This window comes from Macaca thibetana, chromosome 14, assembly GCF_024542745.1.
Source record: "Macaca thibetana thibetana isolate TM-01 chromosome 14, ASM2454274v1, whole genome shotgun sequence".
NCBI lineage: Eukaryota > Metazoa > Chordata > Mammalia > Primates > Cercopithecidae > Macaca > Macaca thibetana.
The window spans coordinates 76,325,611-76,348,084 of record NC_065591.1 but is presented as its reverse complement, the minus strand read 5'-3'; the positions used below and the strand labels follow the sequence as shown (position 1 = coordinate 76,348,084).

Below are 22,474 nucleotides of genomic sequence, written 5' to 3'. Positions count from 1 at the left end.
TCCCTAGATCCTGGGCCTAGCTCCTTTTAGGGGAGAAACTGCATCTCTACCAGGCTACATTTCCAGTATCTTCAGTTAACAGATGGAGGTTAGCACTGAGCTAGAGTAAGTTCTCCCATAGTTATTTAAATCATCATTTCCTTAAAAAGGATCTTAAGATTCATTAAATATTCATGAAGCATCCTTCCTGGCAGCTCGTCCATAGTAGGTAATTACACAGAGTTTAAAATATCTGACGTTGCTTGGAAGCACACAAAGCTCTGTCAGCTGCAAGCAGACAGCTGATTTGTAATTTAATTAACATCCTGGCTTGTCCTGTTCTTTGTGGAAATAAAAGCAGGAAAGTATTTCCTTTCACTTGTGAGTTTTGTTTAAAAAAATTAAAATGGAGCACCTGGGAGAGCTTTTCATTTCTCACATCAGTGCTGTTACTTATATCCTGCTCTAAACTCTGGAAAAATCCCTCTTTCAAAGGTTCTTTGGGCAAACCATATTGCTGAATATGGGTCATTTTTTAAAAGGGTGATTATTTTGAAGATAGATCCGGCTGCAAAGTACTTACTTATTCAACAAACATTTATCAAGTACCTACTATGTGGCAGGCACTAAAGGTCAGCAGTAAACCAAATAGGCGGGGCCTTTGACCCCATGGGGAGGGGGGCGGGGACGGTTAATTCAATGGAGGAGACAAACATCCAGCAAATCATCACAGAAATAAATGTAAAATAAAAACATGCCAAGCTTTACGAAGAATAAGGGCAGGGTGCCCTGAAAGCCTATGAAGTAGGGAACAGTGTGCGGTGTGCAGAGGTGGGGAGAGAACTTCCTAATCTGGGAAGTCGGGAGGTCACCTTGAGGAAGTGAAGGTGAAAATTATGTACAGTCTCTCTTGCCTTTCCTCCTCCCATTTTTCTCCTATCTGAAACTACCTACCTCCACCCCCAGATTTGCAACCTATATGTAACCATTCTGAAAGAATGGATTGGAATAACATAAAGAATGGACAGGAGAAATAAAACTGTGCTCCAGTCAAGATATCATTCAGAGAATTCATTTCAAATTAAAGAAATGGATATAAATACTGATCTGATCATTGCACTGAACATTCTTTTATCTTCTCTTATTTTCTTTTTTTACCCATGTTTTCCCTCCAGAGAGGAAGGCAGTGAGTAGGAGTGAGGACACAGTAGGTGTATAAAAGTGATAAGACAAAGGAAATAGGCTAAGGCATCATGGAGGAAGGAAGAAGCTGGAAAAAAGGATCTGCTGGCTACAGACTGCAGAAATCTTATTAAAGGAAATCCATAAAAGTAAATATCAAAGTGTTTAAACAAATCAGTGTCCTCAAAATAGGAAGGTGGCTGACAGGGCCTATATGGGAATACTCAATTACGGAACTTAAATTTCTACAGCCTTGAGATGAAATGAAAACCCTTTGTTTTCACGTGGTTTATTTTTGAGCTCGTTTTCTTTGTCCCTTTGGTTTTCTCTCTTTTCTGAGATTCACTCACCTCTTCGTTAGGGATCCCTTTGAAATTCTGTTGCTATTATTATTATTATTATTATTATTATTATTATTACTGACTTCATGCTTCTAGAATATGTGCTTCCTTTCAGCCAAAGCATGTTTTTTAAGTTAAGAGGCTTTCTTCCAGAAACAGCACTCATTAAGTCAATATAGGCCTATTGGACACACACTGTGTAGCATTCTAGCCTGACCACTCTGCAGGATACAAAGATACATGTCAGGGTTCTTACTTTCAAGGAACTTGGATTACAGAGGGACAGATAAAACTTGATGCAGAGAACATGGTTTGTCAGTGTAGTTAACAGAGGCAGTGAAACTAACAAGTTTTAACGTCAGACTTTGTGTAAGGAACTGTAATTATTACTTAATTTTATACCTGCTTCATAATGCTACTATCAGCCTTAAGTGGGATAATTTCTGTGACATTCTTAGCAAAGCGTTCATGGATAGTATTCACTATTAGGTGTGATAATATGCCATCTATTCATGTGCACACAAACATGTTCTGGCTCTCCAGCTTTTGATTTGTTTCCTGCCCCCTGCCCCCCCACCCCCTCTCTCTCATCAGTACAGTGCCAATTCCTGCTACAAGGGGGAAGTAGAGCACTTTTTATGCAGCAACAGAGATAAACTCAGATTTTTATTTATGAGACCTTGAAAGATTTCCAATTTCTGGATCAGTTATCATGCACTGTGCCAGCAAAATGCCATCTTCCAAATTGCACCAGAGAACCTCCAGTGACAGATCAGGCACGTGTTAGGATTCTGTGTTTAAATTCTGGGAAACTCAGTATGGTTTGTTCTGACTCACACAACCATCAGCAGAATGTACTGAGCAGAGCCTGGTCAGACTTCCTTAGCCTTTTTCTATCTGTGTAGCGGGGACTGTGGTAGAAAAAGAGTATGAGTATGATGGCATGCAAGCTCAGCTGGGAGGGCTTTCTGATTATGCAGATCACGTTATTGCTCAGATAATTACAGTTTAATGCAGTTAAACTTACACTTACTGGTCTCTTTCTATGTGTCATTTTTCGGGTAGACATTGGAGATTCAGAGATGAACATGACTCTACCTCTGCTCTTGAGGCATTTGTGGGCTAGTAGGGGAGATAGGCACATGGACAGGTCATTACAGTATAAAGTTCTTACTCTTTGACAAAATCCTGTGCAGAACACTATGGGAACATAAAGGAGGAGACATAGATTTCCACCCTTTGAAGTCAGAGAATGCTTCTGAGGAGGCAACACTAAATCTGATAATCAAGAACCTAAAAAAGTTTGCTTGATGAAGGAATCTGGAGTTGGGGGCAGGGTCAAGCTTCAGAAGGGGGACGAGGATAGAATTCCAGAAGTGAGAGGCAAAATGAACTAACATAGGGAGACATAAGTAGTATACCAGGCATCCCTGTCTTGAGCACTTATCCTGCCTCTACTCCCCTTACAGCTGAAACAGGAAATATAATCTGTTTATAAAGTTTCTTTTATTATTATTATTATACTTTAAGTTCTAGGGTACATGTGCACAACATGCAGGTTTGTTACATATGTATACATGTGCCATGCTGGTGTGCTGCACTCATTAACTCGTCATTTACATTAGGTATGTCTCCTAATGCTATCGCTCCCCCATCCCCCTACCCCACGACAGGCCCCAGTGTGTGGTGTTCCCCACCCTGTGTCCAAGTTTTCTCATTGTTCAATTCCCACCTATGAGTAAGAACATGCGGTGTTTGGTTTTCTGTCCTTGCGACAGTTTGCTCAGAATGATGGTTTCCAGCTGCATCCACGTCCCTACAAAGGACATAAACTCATCCTTTTTTCATGGCTACATAGTATTCCATGGTGTGTATGTACCACATTTTCTTAATCCAGTCTATCATTGATGGACATTTGGGTTGGTTCCAAGTCTTTGCTATTGTGAATAGTGCCTCAATAAACATACGTGTGCATGTGTCTTTACAGCAGCATGATTTATAATCCTTCGGGTATATACCCAGTAATGGGATGGCTGGGTCAAATGGTATTTCTAGTTCTAGATCCTTGAGGAGTCGCCGCACTGTTTTCCACAATGATTGAACTAGTTTACAGTCCCACCAACAGTGTAAAAGTGTTCCTATTTCTCCACATCCTCTCCAGCACCTGTTGTTTCCTGACTTTATTATGATCACCATTCTAACTGGTATATGATGGTATCTCATTGTGGTTTTGATTTGCATTTCTCTGATGGCCAGTGATGATGAGCATTTCTTCATGTGTCTGTTGGTTGCATAAATGTCTTCTTTTGAGAAGTGTCTGTTCATATCCTTTGCCCACTTTTTGATGAGTTATTTGATTTTTCCTTGTAAATTTGTTTAAGTTCTTCGTAGATTCTGGATATTAGCCCTTTGTCAGATGGGTAGATTGCAAAATTTTTCTCCCATTCTCTAGGGTTGCCTGTTCACTCTGATGGTAGTTTCTTTTGCTGTGCTGAAGCTCTTTAGTTTAATTAGATCCCATTTGTCAGTTTTGGCTTTTGTTGTCACTGCTTTTGGTGTTTTAGTCATGAAGTCCTTGCCCATGCCTATGTCCTGAATGGTATTGTCTAGGTTTTCTTCTAGGGATTTTATGGTTTTAGGTCTAACATTTAAGTCTTTAATCCATCTTGAATTAATTTTTGTATAAGGTGTAAGGAAGGAATCCAGTTTCAGCTTTCTACATATGGCTAGCCAATTTTCCCAGCACCATTTATTAAATAGGAAATCCTTTCCCCATTTCTTTTCTTGTCAGCTTTGTCAAAGATCAGATGGTTGTAGATGTGTGGTGTTATTTTTGAGGGCTCTGTTCTGTTCCATTGGTCTATATCTCTGTTTTGGTACCAGTGCCATGCTGTTTTGGTTACTGTAGCCTTGTAGTATAGTTTGAAGTCAGGTAGCATGATGCCTCCAGCTTTGTTCTTTTTGCTTAGGATTGTCTTGGCAATGTGGGCTCTTTTTTGGTTCCAAGTGAACTTTAACCCACCTTCCATGCTCATGGATAGGAAGAATCAATATTGTGAAAATGGCCATACTGCGCAAGGTAATTTATAGATTCAATGCCATCCCCATCAAGCTACCAATGACTTTCTTCACAGAATGGCAAAGTTTATTTTACTGAAGTCCCCTTCAACAGACCAAGCTGAGGAGAGAAAAAGAAGAAAGCACAGATTGCAATATAGAGGCCTTCTGCCCATGGCCCTCATTTTGTAGGCACTACAGAAATCCTCAAAGGTGCCCAGAATGGCATTAGTACCTACCAGACAAGCCTTGGGATGAGAAGTGACTCAGAATTACGCAGAATGTTAGGGTTTATTCTTATGTCAGGGTGTAAGAATATTTCCTAAAAGTTTTATTACCTGAAGATAAAGTTGGCCTCTAAAGACGTTTGAGTCCTAACTAACTTAGAAGATTAAGTGCTCTTTCTCTAGAGTGAAATTAACATGTATTTAAAACCTAGTTTGCGACTTACCAGGTATGTAAGCTTGGAAAAAATACCGAATTATCTGAGTCTAAGATAAAGAGAATCACAATTATCTCTAATATGGTGATGATGGATATAAAACATTTAATATGGCTCCAGGCACATTAACTGTAGCTGGTATTATTATTGATTGTAATATTACATTAGTGTTAGGATTAGCATTAATGTTGGTGTTAATATTAATCCTAGTATCATAGATCAGTACTTTTGTTCAGCCGAAGGAAATAAAGATTTGAATACAAGCAGAGAAATTTTGCTATATCATATCAGGGTGATTCCTTTGGAAGCTTGAGTTTCAGTTAAAGATGGGACTTTCTCATCAGTTCTTGTCATTTCTTGCTTAGTCATAGGCTGAAGACTCAAAGAAAAATAAAATGGGGCAATGTCTGGTTGGCACTGGGCAGAGTATTATTTAGGTCTAGGTTCTCTTGGATGACTCCCTGTTGTCTACAGCCAACACCAATCTGCCTTCCAGCTTCCTCCTGCCACACTGTGCCTTACATCCCAAGCTTCATCCAAGTCTTATATCAGCTCATAGAAGCAGATCTAAGATGGGATTTCATGTGTGCAGGATTTATGGAGGACAGTTCCAAGGAAAAAAAAATAGGGAGTAAAGGAAGCACAAAGGAACTCTGCAGAAATGTAAGTCCAAGTGCAGTCTAAATTTAAGCTAATCTCACTGGATAATTTGTAGTGTAATTCACACCACAGGATTTGTCTCACCATGAGGTATGCGATTTGGGGTTCAAATATGACTGCTGTGGGCATCAAAGAGAGGAGGCTTCAATCACCCAAGCGTAATGTTCCTGAGAAGTATGCAGATATGAGCCTTCAACGGGTAAAAAAGATTTCCATGGATTTGGATGGGGACACAATAGCATCTGCGACAATCCACTTTAAGACCTCACTGTTCCCTCAGACATCATCCCCTCTTATCACATGTCTCCCCTACACATGTTGTGCCTTTGGTTGGAATATCTTTTACCTCTTTATGGTATTCCAGATCCTGTTTCAAACTGGGAAGGTACAGACAGACAGCCACAAATGCTTACCCATTTCTGCTCCCCCAGAACTAAGTTCATCACGACGTATGGTAGCGTTTCTGTGCATAAGTATAGCTTAGTAATTTATGGTCTTCTTGAGGTCAAGAGTTGCTCTTTTCAGTTCATGTTCTCAGTATATACTGAAATGAATGATGAGGAGAAAGATATATGGTACTTAATAGTCTGATGTCCTTTTAGATTGTGTCAAGCAAATGATGTGATTGTCCTTTATACTTGAACCTGAGATCACAGCATTTTATAATGAAAAAGATTTTATCCAGTAGACAAAATAGTATTGTGGCTTAAGCCACTGATACCTATTTCATCCATTTGTGTAACAGTCCCTCATAACTGTATTCAACAAACACTTATTGAGCATAGGTGTTGTGTATTTGACTAAAGACTGGAGATGTGAGAATAAACAATACCAGTGTGGTCCCAGTCCTTACAAGATTTCACAGTTCAATGGAAAAACACAGAAAATACACAATCATATAGCACGATAAGAGTTGTAATTGGAGACTATAGGGAGTTATGGGAACATGCACACAAAGAAGGAGGTCTGGAGATCCATTGCACAACAAAGTGAATATAAGTAACATTACTGAACCATACACTTAAAAATGGTTAAAATGGTCAAAATTTTATGTGTATTTTACCACAAATTTTAAAAGAAGCTTAAAAATGAGAAGCAACGGTTTGTTTATATTTCTTTTATAACTATTGGAGTGAGAATGTTGAGAAAAAAGGTAATTCAGAGCCGGGTGCGGTGGCTCACACCTATAATCCTTGAACTTTGGGAGGCTGAGGTGGACGGATCACTTGCTGTCAGGAGTTCGAGACCAGCCTGGCCAAGATGGTGAAACCCCGGCTCTACTAAAATTTTAAAAAAGTAGCCAGGCATGGTGGTGCCCATCTGTAGTCCCAGCTACTTGGGAGGCTGAGGCAGGAGAATTTCTTGAACCTGGAGGCAGAGGTTGCAATGAGCTGAGATCACGCCATTGTACTCCAGCCTGGGGTGACAAGAGCTGGAGTCCATCTCACAAAAAAAAAAAAAAAAAAAAAAATTCAGAAGTAATGGGGGTTCAGCCTATATAGTAGTGTTATGGCAGGGTAAGAAAGCTTGTATTCTGTCCTGTGGGCAGTGTGAGCCATTGGAAGATTTCAAGAAGGACTTTATCAGCATGTGATTCAGAAAGTCCCCTGGATCAGTGTAGAGAATGCATGGGAAAGGGGCAACCCACAGAGATGCTAGCCAATTCAGAGGTTGTTTATATAGCCCAGCTGAGAGCTTATTCAATCCTGAACGTGGACAATGTTGGTGGGGGTGTGGGAAGAATAAGGAGAAAGTAGACTCAACTATTATTTAGGATATAAATCGGGCAGACTCAGTAACTTATTAAATTGACAGATAGCAGCAGGCAAAAAACAGGATGGAGTCTGATTGACTCCTACTTTTCTGGCTCAGATGACAACATAGATGATAGTGCCTTTATGAGAGAATCGAAAATGGGGAGCAGACGGGGGAGTCAATGGGTTGAAAGCCAGAGAAACTAAAATGGGCATATGTGTGACATTATTCCACTCACAATGAGCATAACTGATCAAAAGTGAATGCTCAATTTGATCCATGTTTCTGAGGCGGATTACACTGCCAAATTATTCATAGGGTTAGTTAAACAAAAGCATGGTATTTGCAGTTCACAGAAATGTTCTAACCTCATTGTGTCATGCATTCTCAGTGATTTTTTTCTACAAAGCTGCCAATTAGGTTTTCAGACGTGGACTTCATCTTCTTATGGGGGGTACAGGAGAGTGATGATAATTGAAAGAGGATTCAGATTGCAATGATCTGGATAGGGTCTTGGCGCTGATGCCCATCAGTTAAGGTGACTCTTGACAAGTACCTTAACTTCTTGGAGTGTTAGTTTTCTAATGGGTGAAACGGCCAAGAATGATTGCAATGGAACAAGTATGTGAGAGTCCTTTGAAAACTGCAATTATGACACTGTTACTTTTGTTGAGACAAATGTTACTTGGGACATTGAAGAAAGCCCACCCTGCCCCAGAAAGTATAAGTATTGATAATCTGCTTCTGAGGAAGAGTGAACAACAGATTGAATTATCATCCCTGGAATGTTTCTTGTTACTTTTATATTATGAGTCAGTCTGAGAGCTGATGTCCAAGAAATTTTATATATATATATATATATAATTTTTATATATATAAATCATATATATATAAAATATATATATCATATATATATGATAAAATTAACCATTAATGACAAAAACAATGGGACACTGGGAAGAGGTTAGACATCACAATTAGCCTGTGATGGTGTTATTACAATGTTTAGAACCCTGCTCCCAATATCCCTGTGTTAGGCACAAACAACATAGGCAAAGTACAGCAAACTAACACTTCATTATCTGAATTAGGGGTCAGATGTAGAGAGTTCTCTTTCATCTTTCCCAGGTAGGACAACAGCCTTAGAATGATGGAACTCTAAAGGAACAGATCCAAGGGAAAAGGGGTACAAATTAGTAAGAGACAAAGAAATAGGATGGAGACTCAGGCTAAGGCTGAAAATGGAGGTAGACCCCAAGAAGAGGGCTGAGCTCTCTCAAAGCGTTCCTTATCCTGAACCTTGTTTTTCTCTCTGCCAACTTCCTTATATCTGCTTGGAAGACTCAGACAATGATCTTTACTGTTACAGTCATGTATAAGCAAGAAGGTTAAGAAAAGAGGAAAACAGAATAAGAGAGAAAGAAGTATTTACCTCTGTCCCCTCAGGGAGCCATCGGAATATAGGCAGATGCCTTGCCTTGATTTTTAAAATTCTTTAAAAGCTAGCTCTGCTTCTAAAAATTGTGGTCTTTTGTCCCAGAATCTTACTAACCCAGATCAATACTCCTTCTCCTAGGGAGTGAAGTAAAGAAAGATAAGATTGTCTTCTCTTTGAGTCTAACACAAACAATGTGGGTGACAAAATTTTTTCCTCATTTCCAAAGGAACTTAAATCACTCACAAATTCTGAAAGAAAATTAAGTTTTCTCAATGGGATATATCGAAATTCTATTTTCTTCTTGCCTAGCACTTTTTTTTTTCTTCTCCATCCGTGACCTAGAATTTTTAACACATAGTTAGCTACTCTGGTCAAGAGGGTTACCTCCTCACTTACTTAAGTAAAGTAAATGTTCTGTCTCATTTGTTATCACCTTTCTGTAACTCACAAACAAAGAGAGTATATTGTTGGAGAGAAACAAGTCCTGGGCATTGGTCAATATTCGTGGTTAACTCAGTTTTGCTTGCATTTGATCTGGTCTATAGTGACCGCCAGAAGAGTCTACAGCAAAGCCCATTTGGTGAAGTCAAAAGTAGGTGCACACTGTGTCCTATTGATGAAATTAGAATATGAAGTTCAGTCTATTTCCGTCACAAACACTGATATATACATATTTTTCCTTTCTTTTCTTTTCTTTTCTTTTCTTTTCTCCTAGAAGTATCGATATCAAGATGAGGACGCTCCACATGATCATTCCTTACCTCGACTAACCCATGAAGTAAGAGGCCCAGAACTCGTGCATGTATCAGAAAAGAACCTCTCTCAAATAGAAAATGTCCATGGATACGTCTTGCAGTCTCATATTTCTCCTCTGAAGGTCAGTTATATTGCCCTTCCGACTTTATAGTTGGTGGCGGTGGTTGGTCTTAATTGCTAATGGAGATGTTTGCTGGCCCGATTAAATGAGGCTCTTTTAAAAAGTGATAGAGGACACGGGTTGCCAAAGGGTCTTTCTTGTGCATTGGAGGCTCACCTTGTATTTTTGGGACGTATTTTTATTGCAATTGTTTGAATATCTGGAAAAATCATTTTAGTTGCTGAGAATGGTAAAGAAAGCGCCAAGATTGAAACATTGAAAGGAAAAATAAGCTAACCACATATTTTTAAAACCCAAGTACATCAAGGTTTTGCTCAAATGCTCTCTGTTCGTCAGTATTCGTGGTCCAACAAAGGGAGCAAATATAACATGATCACATCTAACGATTGCCTTACTGTCTAAACTATAAAGGAAAATGTGTGAGTTGTCTAATCAATGCCTCTATTGTATCCTAGAGAAAATTGTTTATTAGACTTATTTCAATTTGGTGTCATACTTTTACCAATACTTTCTACTTTTTAAAATTTAATTTTAAACAATTGCTTGATAAATTATATCTTGAGAAGAAGGTATAATTAAATGAGAAAAAAAAATACTTTTCTATGCCCCTTGGCTGCAAATTAGCAAATCACTCTGCTTTTTTTTTATTTTTTATTTTTTATTTTTATTTTTATTTTTTTTTTTGGCTGAACTGGCACTACCGGATTTTGTGTTTTGTACAAAAAGCTTTTAAATGTTTATCAAAGTTTAAAAAGAAAAATCAAAATTCGGCTGAAATAAAAGGGAATTCAAATGGAAAAAAATAAAAACACCTACCAACTAATTCCTTAGTAATTACTGCTAAACAAAAATTTCTTTCATCACCTAGAACATTCATTTTGCCAGCACTTCTACATAGCTGTGCTACAATAAAAAGTATAGACATAAAAGTGTCTTCCATGTTTTCTGGATCTTATTAAACCTGCCAAAACATCCAAGAGAGGTTAACTTATGCTTAACCTTATGTTTCAAATTTTGAAACATTTCAAATATATTTGTATGCTAAATTGTATTATCAAATAAATTAGCTATAGCTACTACCAATACATAAAAATATTGGATCGTCAAATTCCAGTAAATATTACATACTAAGTAAAAATATATTAATATTAATATTCTGCTTCTGGGATTCATTGTGTAAATCTCCAGAATTTCTTTGCAAGTGTTTGGATGACTGGTGAAAAGGAGTATGTTTAACCTGGAGAAGAAAAGATTAAGAATTGGGGGACACGGGACTTAACCTTTTTTACCTCAAGAGCTGTCATCTGAAAAGCATGACATCAATGTCATGCAGAAGGCAGAAGTAGATCCACTGTTCATAAGTGACAGTAATGTATATTATATGTGGGATTATTTTAACACCACAGCTCCTGATATTTATAGCTACTCAAAAAAATTGTAGACTACTTCATGAGACAGAAGTTCCCTATCCCTAGAAATCTTTCAGCAATGGATAATGGCTTGTCAGAGGTTTTGTAGAAAAGACTCCTTCCATAGAAGGATAAACAAAATTGCCTCTAAGGTCCTGTTTAGGAACCAGAATTCTGTGTTCAGTATAGAATCATTCTGATTCCTACAGTTAGACAGTACTCTTTAATTTTTTCAAACAGTTGCTGATCCCTACTCTGTGTACCAATCACTGTAAATTGAGAAAGGGCAGGGCTGAGAGACTGAACTGCATCGAGGGTACTTACATTTGTTTTATTCTTTCAAACTGGTTGAAAAGCTCCCTATAAGAACCTCCATAGGTCAGGCACAGTGGTCCGCACCTGTAGTCTCAGCATTTTGGGAAGCCGAGGTGGGAGGACCGCTGATCCCAGGACTTCAAGACCAGCCTGGGTAACAAGGCAAGACCTTGTCTCTGCAAAAATTTTAACAAATTAGCCAAGCGAGGTGGCGTGCAAGTGTAGTTGCAGGTGTGCAGGAGTCTGAGGTGAGAGGATCCTTTGAGCCCAGGAAGTTGAGGCTGGAGTAAGCCATGATCACACACACCGCACTACAGCCTGGGCAACAAAGTGAGACCCTGTCCATGCCACAACACCCAACACACACATACACAAATTTCGCCATCTTTCTCCCTTCCCAACTTTTCCTCCTTAATCAACTCTAGAGCATACCTCCCAAAGGATTTTAGGCTAAGTACGTAGGATAATCAAGGCTAGCATTTTATATCCTTCTACTAGAATCGATAATATGGTGATTATTAGTATTATATTTAAGTCAACTAACAATGATAGATGAAATATTTAAAGTAAGTGCATCTTTTGTCTTATCAGTAGGATTATGCCTGAAAGTAGTGAAATTCCTTGTGTTACTTCTGGGATTCAAAAATGGAATAGGGAGAGTCCAAATTTTATAATAGGTGCTATTGTAATTATGAGGGATGCTAGTCTGGTTACAGTTAAAAAAAAAAAAAAAAAAAAAAAAAAAAAAAAGAACAGAACAATGAAAGCATTATGGGAGCTTTGTTTTGTATATTAAGTCTTCAGCATATACATGATAATATAATTATCTGAACATCTGCAGTTTTGGTGATTGTACCATCATTTATTATGCTACTCGCTGTCTCATTTGGAAAATGTATATCAGAGTTGATGGGACAGTGTGCTTTTTCTAAATCTCAGATCTCATATAAACAAAGGAAGTTTTCCTGTTTTTCCTTTATCCTTTGCCTTCCAGGAATCTCAGTCTCAGAATTAACTGTATTCAACTTCAATGGGTTTCTGTTAGCCTAGATTTTCTGTTATATTTATGTCACTTCTAACTAATTTCCTAGCCTTTTATTGAGGGCACCTCATGTCAGTTTTAAGAACAGCCACCTATGAATAGCAAGACCCTGGGATGAAACACTGCGGTCCTAATAGATTTTTCTCCTTTTTGGAACCACCAGTTCTGTGGTATGGCCCCAAGGTATTGTGAAGAGGAGGGAAAGGGAAGCTCGCCAAGAATTTCTACACTCAGGCTGTGAGGTAGATATTTTGGGACCAGGATTTTTTCATCATGACCTTCTCGAGGTGTTGTTTATACTAAACAAGATGTGTTTGAGTATTTATTTATTTATTTATTTTTAAACTTGTATTTTAGGTACAGCGGTACATGCGCAGGTTTGTTATATAGGTAAACTGCATGTCACAGAGGTTTGGTGTGCGGATTATTTCATCACCAGGTAATAAGCATAGTATCAAATAGGTAGTTTTTCAATCCTCACCCTCCTCCCACCCACCGTTTTCAAGTAGGTCTCAGTGTCTGTTGTTCCCTTCTTTGTGTCCATATATACTCAATGTTTAGGTCCCACTTGTAAGTGAGAATACGTAGCATTTGGTTTTCTGCTCCTGTGTTAGTATGCTTAGGATAATGGCCTTCAGCTCCATCTATGTTGCTGCAAAGAACATCATCTCATTCTTTTTCTTTTACTTTCTTTTTCTTCTTTTTTTTTTTTTTTTTTTTTTTGGAAATGGAGTCTCGCTCTGTCGCCCAGGCTGGAGTGCAATGGCACAATCTTGGCTCACCGCAACCTCCACCTCCCGGGTTCGAGCGATTCTCTGCCTCAGCCTCCTGAGTAGCTGGGACTACAGATCTCCTGACCTCATGATCCGCCAGCCTCGGCCTCCCAAAGTTTTTATGGCTGTGCAGTATTTTGCGGTGTATACGTTCCACATTTTCTTTATCCCAGCTACTGTTACTAGGCATTTAGGTTGATTCCTTGCCTTTGCTATTGTGAATAGTGCTGCAACAAACATACCTTTGTGTGTGTCTTAACGGAGGAGCAATTTATATTCCTTTGAGTATATACCCAATAATGAGATTGCTTGGTCGAATGACAATTCTGTTTTCAGTTCTTTGAGAAATTGTCAAACTGCTTTCCGCAATACCTGGAATAATTACATTCCTAGCAGCACTGTATAAGCATTCCCTTTTCTCTGCAACCTCACCAGCATCTGTTATTTTTTGACTTTTTATAAAAGCCATTCTAACTGATATAAGATGGTATCTCTTTGTGGTTTTAATTTCCATTACTCGAATGATTAGTGATGTTGAACATTTTTTCATATGCTTGTTGGCTGCATATATATCTCTTCTGAAAAGTGTCTGCTCGTGTCCTTTTCCCACTTTTTTATAGGATTATTTTTTGGCTTGTTAATGGATTCTGAATATTAGACCTTTATTGGATGCATACTTTGCAAAAATTTTCTCCCATTCTGTAGGTTGTCTGTTTACTCTGTTGATAGTTTCTTTTGTTGTGCAGAAGCTCTTAAGTGTAATTAGATCCCATTTGTCAAATTTTGTTTTTGTCACAATTGTTTTTGACATCTTCATCATGAAATCTTCACCAGGTTCTTTCCAGAATAATATTTTCTAGGTTATCTTCCCGGATGTTTATAGTTTTAGGTTTTGTATTTAAGTCTTTAATCCATCTTGAGTTGATTTTTTGTATGTGATATAAGGAAGGGGTTCAGTTTCCATCTTCTGTATATGGCTAGCCAGTTGTCCCAGCACCATCTATTGACTAGGGAGTCCTTTTCCCATTGCCTGTTTTTGCCCACTTTATTGAAGATCAGATAGTTGGCAATGTGCAGCACTATTGCTGGGCTCTTTATTCTGTTCAATTGGTCTATGTGTCTGTTTTTCTACCAGTATTATGCTATTTTTGTTACTGTAGCCTTGTAGTATAGTTTGAAGTCCAATAATGTGATACTTACAGCTTTGATCTTTTTGCTTAATATTGCCTTGGCTCTTTGGGCTCTGTTTTGGTTCTATGTGAATTTTAATAGTTGTTTTCTAATTCTGTGAAGAATGTCATTGGTATTTGATAGGAATAGCACTGACTGTGTAAATTGCTTTGGGGAGCATGGTCATTTTAACAATGTTGATTCTTCCTATCCATGAGCATAGAATGTTTTTCAATTTGTTTGAATCATCTCTGATTTCCTTGAGCAATTTTTTTGCCATCCTCATTGTAGAGATCTTTTACCTCCATGGTTAGCTGTATTCATAGGTATTTTATTCTTTTTGTGGCTATTGTAAATGAGATTGGGTTCTTGATTTCACTTTCAGCTTGGATATTGTTGGTAGATAGGAATGCTACTGATTTTTGTATACTGGTTTTATATCCTGAAACTTTGCTGAAGTTCTTTATCAGATCATGGAGCTTTTGGGTAAAGACTAAGGGGTTTTCTAGGCATAGCATCATATCATCTGCAAACAGGAATAGTTTGACCTCTTCTCTTCCTGTTCGGATGCCTTTTACCTCTTTCTCTTGCCTGATTGCTTCGGTTAGGATTTCCAGGACTTTGTTGAAAAGGAATGGTGATAGAGGGCATCCTTGTCTTGTTCTGGTTTTCAAGGAGAATGCTTCCAACTTTTGTCCATTCAGTATGATCTGGGATTTTATAGCTCAAGATATGCTTTTATGTTGTCTTAGTAAAGACACCCTGTGTATCTCTCCTTCATCACCAATAGTAATAGGAATAAATGTGTAAGATTTTTCTAGGGGGAAAAATAAGTCCATTTTAAGGTTGGCCAATTTTGTGATGTAAATATTCCCAGCATGGCTGATTTTAGGCTACCAACCTAAGGCTACTTTTTAAATATTTGGAAATAGAGGCACATCAGATTCTCATGACCTAGTGAGTAAGCTCCAGCACAGCACTGTGAATATCAGATTCAAGCACTTGCATTTTTATAGCAACAAGATACATTTACTAATCAAGTTGTTACATTATCACAGTTCAACTGTTGAAAAACCTACCATGATTAAAATCTAATGGGTTATTTTCTCATAAAGGAAGCCTGTTAGAGTCAGGGAACTGCTAAAAAGGTACAAAGTCTCCATTAGAACTGTCATATTTTCAACTTCTTTGCCTTCTTTTATCTGTCTAGTATTCTTGGGTCAAGCACTAAAAGGAAGAAAAGGAGGCAAAACACATAATCAGATGCTTGCCCCAGAATCCTACTGAGAAAACAATGTGACTCTAGTATTAATGGAGAATTTACATATGGCATGCCTAAACAGAGTGTGAAATTGCTGGATAATAGTTTAAATGTCACACTGAGTGGGCTCTGAATCATTAGATGAGTAATCTCACTGTCACAGGTTTGAGTATCATTTTCTCCATCGTCGTGTATCACTTGAAGCCCTGGTTCTAAAATTCATCTGTCTTTGGTGCATACCAGCTGCCTAAGTGATAGATGGGCTTTCTAAGCTTGTTTTCATTAGAGTGCCTTGGCCAGTGTGAAGTATGGGGTTGGAAGGAGACATGCAATTTAGTGGTCAATTCAAGGGAATTTGTTTTCTTTTCCTCAAGGTGTGGGGATGCGTTCTCTTCAGATGTTACCTAGAATCTTTCACAAAAGAAGTTGGCCTATGATAAACCACAAGAATTTTCTTTTCAGTTTAGGTCTTTTCACTTTGGGTCAGTTCAATAAATATTAATTGAGTGCCTACTGTAGCACTAAGTGATGGGGAAACAAAGAGCAGTGAAACATGATTTTCAGTATCTAGATTATTATCTTGGAGGACTTGATTCATAATTATTTGTTACTTATTATTATTCCAAAACTGAAATTTGAATTCCTCAAACTTAAAACCCTGGGGCCCCAAGCATCTACCAGAGTACCCTGTAGGAGTATTTATTAGCGAAATAGAGAGAGAAAGGGAGGGAGTTAACTGCTGTCCTCTTCTTCCTTACCTAATCATCATTTATATAAAATTTCATAAATTCTAAACTTCATATTTTATCACATATTAACATATCTGAAATCTGGATGTGTCTTAAAATCAATGGCATCTTGCCATTAAAATTGGCTGTATTTCCTAGGGAGTATTAAAAAAGAAGTGTGTCTTGCAGTCAAAACCAGCTTAGATTCTTAGGTTTAATGACTAATTACAAGGAAGATTAAAGCCTCCTTTTATAAATTGGTGTGAATTACTTTAATCAGATAAATATAATTGTGTGTTCTTGAATTTTCACAGAAACTAGAATAAACAGTTCTGGGAAACTTTGCTGGAAATTAGGAGTATGTGAGGTTTGGGTAAACTTCAATACCCTGGACAACTGGGCACTTGTTGAGTATATATAAGAAGACATTTGGGAATCTGTAGGCAATGCACATTTGAGAAATTATAGAAGAGCTGAAGCATGAGGAAGCCAATAAAAAACTATAGACAAAGGATAACAATGTGTATTTTTTATACTGTTTTCTTACTAGAGTTGCCAGAGCACAATCATAGGAAAGTATGTTTTAGCCAAAAGTACAATAAAAACCCTCTTCCTATATAAAGCCTTTTCGTTAACTCTTGGCCAACCCCAACTGGGCATAAGATCCTACGGCACAAGGATTTAGTGCATCCCACATAGTCATCCTTTAAAAATATACCTTATTCTATTGTTCTAAAAATTATTTGTTGAACTATACAGTAGTCCCCACTTATCTGTGGGGGATACATTTTAAGACCCCCCCATGGATGCAATGAAACTGCAGATAGTGCCAAATCCTATTTATACTATGTTTTTTCCTATGTTTTCATATGTATGTCATCACATACATATGATAAAATTTAATTTATAAATTAGGCTCAGCAAGAGATTAACAATAACTGATTTTGAAGTATTTATGTTATACCCAGGTAGAAGTGTTCAACAGTCAGTTAATAAAATATAATTATAACAATATACTTTAATAAAAGTTATGTGAATGTGCTCTCCCTCTGTCTCTCAAAATATCTTGTGTGTACTGACCTGTTTTCAGGCCATAGTTGACCTCTGGTAGCTGAAACTGCAAGAAAAGTGCCACCTAAGATCAGGGAGGACTACTATATAACGTTCTTTCCTCTAGGTTTGCCATTTTTCTTGCTGTTAGTAAATGTGTAAGCTCCCAAGACCTGGACTGCACCTTATTTTTGTTTTGCTTTGTTTTGTTTTTTATTTTACTCCCTTATTGGAATCTAAAATGAAACTAGACTAGCATCTCCCAAAGTATGTTGGGTGGAATTTGGTCAGCATTATTAAAATAAAGGTATGAATGAATGCTTAAACACATTTGAGGAGTTAAATCCATTAACTTGTTGAAGGATTTCTCAGAGTCTTTACTATAATAGTATGAAATATAAACATCTAAGATGGAAATATGATTAGTACAAAGTATTTCCCAAACATATTTTGTCATAGAATTATTTCTTTAGTATAAAATTATGTTTTGGTTAGGCACATATACTTTTGGAGTGTACAATAAAGAAAGTAGCAAAGAAAGGTCTCTCAAGACCTAGAAAAACTGTTTTATTTTTTGGAGCTGGAGAGGTTAAGATGGGTGTTGTCAGAGAAAAAAATTATACAGGACATCATTTTTTACTTGAAGGAAGTGTGAAGTAAGGGAGAAAAGTCAAGGTTGCCCTATTCTCTAGCAGTTGTGTAACAATATGGAAAAGTTCTGAGAACTGCCAAGTAGTTGACTAGGATACTGACATACAATGTAAGAATTAAGGGAAGGGGCATAGAGTGGGCCCAAACATCCCATAAAGCAAGAGAGATGGGCATGAACAGGTAATGAAGGACCTTATGTAGAGACTGGACTTCACTTTGTAGGTAATGAGGGATGACTACAGAATTTTTAAAAAAGAGAGTAACATGACCTGATTTGCAAATTAGACCATTATTCATGTCATGTGGTACAGTGGAAGGAAAAATTGGAAAGGTATGACATCAGATTCAGGGGCAACAGGTAAAATGTAAAAGATAGATAAACTTTGATATAAAGCAGAGGTATTGGGGTTGAAGGGAAAGATAGATTAGAAGGTTTATTTAGAAAGAGATATCATCAGGACACTGAGACCTATTACATATAGAAGGTAGAAGAGAGAGAGAAATAGAAGATAATTTACAATTTTTAAAATTTGACCCCTGAGTAGAGGATATATCATGAAATGAAACCAAGAATGCCAGAGGAAGAGCAGATTTTAGAACGGCAGGGGAGGGAGTGGGATAATTTCTGAGTTTATGTTGGAATAATTGATTTTGAAGTATTTATGTTACACCCAGGTAGAAGTGTTCAACAGTCAATTTGAAATAAAAATCTGATCTAGAAAATGGAAACTTTCAAGTTTTCAGTGTAGTTGGAGTTGTGAAAATAGATGGGATTGCTCAGGAGAGGGGAGGGGAACACAGAGGACTGAAACACAGGTGCCAACACCACCATATATGGGCTTTGGGGAGAAAGAGGTACCTACTGAGGATAACATGAAGTAGTGAGAAATTTACCACAACATTTAGCCCTTAGTAGCTTGGAGCTTCTATTTTCATAACTAAGTTATGAACTTCTACTAAAAGGGAGTCATGTCTTTTAAATACAGAAATTTGTAGCTCCTTCACAATGCCTAAGATTGTGTTGACCAAACAGCAGATGTTTTAAAATACTTATTTGATTGATTAAAAAAAAAAAAAAAAAAAAAAAACCTTATGAGTTACATTTGACCCCAATAGTCATGAGGTCCTGACCACCAACTGAAAATAATGTGCTTATATTTCCTTTCTAGACATTATGTTTTTAGTAATACCACTAATTAGAAAACTATTCTGATTCTTGATATTTTAAGCAATAATCTTCAAAAATGTAAAATCCTTTCATTTCTATCTCTTGCCACTAGATGGTGGAAGTAGCTGAGATGATCATCCTGGAAGCATCTAGTCTTGAGGAAGAAACAGATTTGTGAAGCTAAATTGAGAAGCTCTTAGTTAATAAAACCATAAGGGTTTGGCAGAGATTTGTGACTTGTGCACAATGCATTGTGTTCTAGGACTAGTCCGTGGTGAGAGGAAATGGTTGAGTGAAATATGGCCTTGACAGATGCATGCTGAATGTAGGCACAAAATCTCCTGATCGAAATTCTATGCAAATAAAGCATTTCTTTCCTCAATTATCTTTAATTGAAAAGGGTACAAACAGCATACCCACATAATTGTGGCTATTTAGGCCAGATATTGAAAAGTGGGAAGAAAGGAGTGTTAGGCATAGGACTGAACCAGTATCTCAAAATGTAAGAATTATTTCTAGAACCAAAGGCATCAAGGGTTAAGGCAAGCTTTTCCAACCTGCGGTGATGGGCCACATGTGACTCAGGACAGCTTTGAATGGACTCAACACAAATTCGTAAACTTTCTTAAAACATTATGAGATATTTTTTGCAGTTTTTTTTTTTTTTAAGCTCATCAGCTATCATTAGAGTTAGTGTATTTTATGTGTGGCCCAAGACAATTCTTCTTCTTCCAATGTGGCCCAGGGAAGCCAAAAGACTGGACACCCATGGAAGGGGTTCTCTCCATGGGTTTTGAAAGATGAGTTTGTGAGGTGAAATTCAAATTTTCTACTTCTTTTATCTACACAGTATTAATAACAATAATAATAATAATGAATTTTTTCTAAGAAATATTAGGTTATTAAAATTATAATAAGTTTTAAAAATAAGTGTTTATAGAAAATTCTAGGTAAGTGTTGTTAGTGATTATTTGTAGCTGCAGATATTTCTAGAGTTAACTCAGTTACACAGAAATTTTTCTCAAAACTAAGATTTCATATTGCCAAAACTTTCTGTAACGATTAGAAATAATGTACTAACACTCACAGAGGCTGCTCACCAATATAAGGCACCTATTGTTACTGTGGTTAAAGATGATATTGTTAGTGGTACCCTAAAATGATACATAACTTCTACATCCCTCCCATATTTCTAAATAGAATGGAATTGTAATCTTTTGGTGAGCATATTTTCAATTCTTTTTTCTTAGCAAAGATAATCGGAAATTTTTCCAAACTCTGCAAAAATTAATTCTGACACACATAGTGCTGTTGAATTTTTAACTCTTTCCCAGCTAATCCAGAAAAGTAATAGCATACAGTGGAAAGCAGATGGGCTTTAGAATCAGACTTACTTGTGTTTACATTGTGGCTCAGTTGCTTTCTAGCTGTGTCTGTTAGCAAATCTACTAACTTCTAACCTCTTGGAAATAATAGTATGGAATTCACATTCCATGCTGTAAGGATTACTTGAGATAATACATGGAAAGTCTGTAGTACTTGGCGCCTTGTAGTTGCTCAGTAAATGGTAATTATTTCACATAAAAAAAATAGAAAATGCCTATGCATTTAAGAACAAATCTAAATTTAAGATTAGTTAACTCTTTGAGCTCTCAGTAATGATTGGAAATTGTTATATCCTCATCATTGATGTCCTTCAGAGAATGGTTTTACACTATAGAATATTCCCATCTCAGCTAAGTAAGGTTGTGTTATTCAAATTATTATCTCTTCTGCAAAAGTGAATGTCACGTTGGTTAGCTCAAATTGTAGCAAATGAATTGGGGACATTTTGAGTGGTCCAAACAAGAATTTACTAAAGCAGAAAGCTCTCTTTTAAGGCTAGTTATGGGAGATATTGGAACATATGCACAATCTTTAAAGATAATCAGGATGTGCAAGAATCATTTAGTGGACAGAAGCTATATAACAAAGCACTTATTTAACCTTATTTAATAAGTATAAAAAAATCATCCAGAAGGCAATTTTTAAATGTCTCTATAGGTATATGCAAAGGAAACTTATATAATCTTATATAAGACAGAATGTTGTATAAGAAAACATGGTAGAGAAAGTTGAATTGATTTTCTCCAACTCAGAGAGGAATTGCCAGTGTCTAGCAATCAGATTTAATCCTAATGCAGCTCCCAGGATATATTCTCCCAGTCCAGCTGACTCACCAAAGTCACTCTGAAGGCAGATGATTTGTTCCTTCTGAATTGGCAGAACATTGAGTATGTTAGAGTTTGTGGCCAATTTTGGGTCACAGGTAAGTTCATTTAAAATGCATTCAAGAGGCACTTACTGAAGTTCCTTTACATAGACCAGAACAACTCCCCACCTCCCACCGTGACCTTAATGCCCATTAAGCAATAGGGCACATACAGAAGTAATGGGACACTTACAAACGTTAGCTTGAAATTATAGTAATTGAAGGTGTTCCAGAGATTTTGTTTTCAGGACTGGTGCTCTAGAGATTTTCTAGTTTCACTTCTTCATGTTGCCTGTAAAGAAATTCTTTCTTCTTTCCCTCCCTCCCTCCCTCCCTCTCTTCCTTCCTTCCTTCCTCTTTCTTTTCTTCTTTCTTTCTTTCTTTCTTTCTTTCTTTCTTTCTTTCTTTCTTTCTTTCTTTCTTTCTTTCTTTCTTTTTCTTTCTTTCTTTCTTCCTTCCTTCCTTCCTTCCTTCCTTCCTTCCTTCCTTCCTTCCTTCCTTCCTTCCTTCCTTCCTTCCTTCTTTCTCTCTTTCTCTCTTTCTCTCTTTTTTTCTCTCTTTTCTTTCTTTCTTTCTTTCTTTTCTTTCAACAGAGTCTCGCTCTGTCACCCAGGCTGGAGTGCAGTGGCGTGATCTCTGCTCATTGCAGTCTCTGCCTCCTGGGTTCCAGTGATTCGCCTGCTTCAGTTTCCCAAGTAGCTGGGATTACAGGTGTGTGCCACCACACCCAACTAATTTTTGTATTTTTAGTAGACACGGGGTTTCACCATGTTGGCCAGGCTGGTCTTGAACTCCTGACCTCAGGTGATCTGCCCGCCTTGGCCTCCCAAAGTGCTGGGATTGCAGGCTTGAGCCACCATGCCTGGCCCAAAGAAATTTAATTTAAAAAGTTGTTTCTGATGGTAGTTTATTTTCTCAGTGGACT

At 37.4% G+C, this 22,474-nt stretch overlaps 1 protein-coding gene across 16 annotated transcripts in view; it reads left to right on the top strand.

The window, feature by feature from the left end:
- DLG2 (discs large MAGUK scaffold protein 2) overlaps positions 1 to 22,474 on the top strand; it is a 2,230,265-nt gene that overhangs the window by 1,131,910 nt on the left and 1,075,881 nt on the right. For 13 of the 16 annotated variants that reach the window (XM_050755793.1, XM_050755797.1, XM_050755794.1 and 10 more), the window contains one exon: positions 9,570 to 9,731. In XM_050755793.1, coding sequence (XP_050611750.1) covers positions 9,570 to 9,731 — 162 coding nt within the window. The remainder of the gene's footprint in view (positions 1 to 9,569; positions 9,732 to 22,474) is intronic. The other 3 variants (XM_050755809.1, XM_050755807.1, XM_050755806.1) reach the window with 1 other exon arrangement.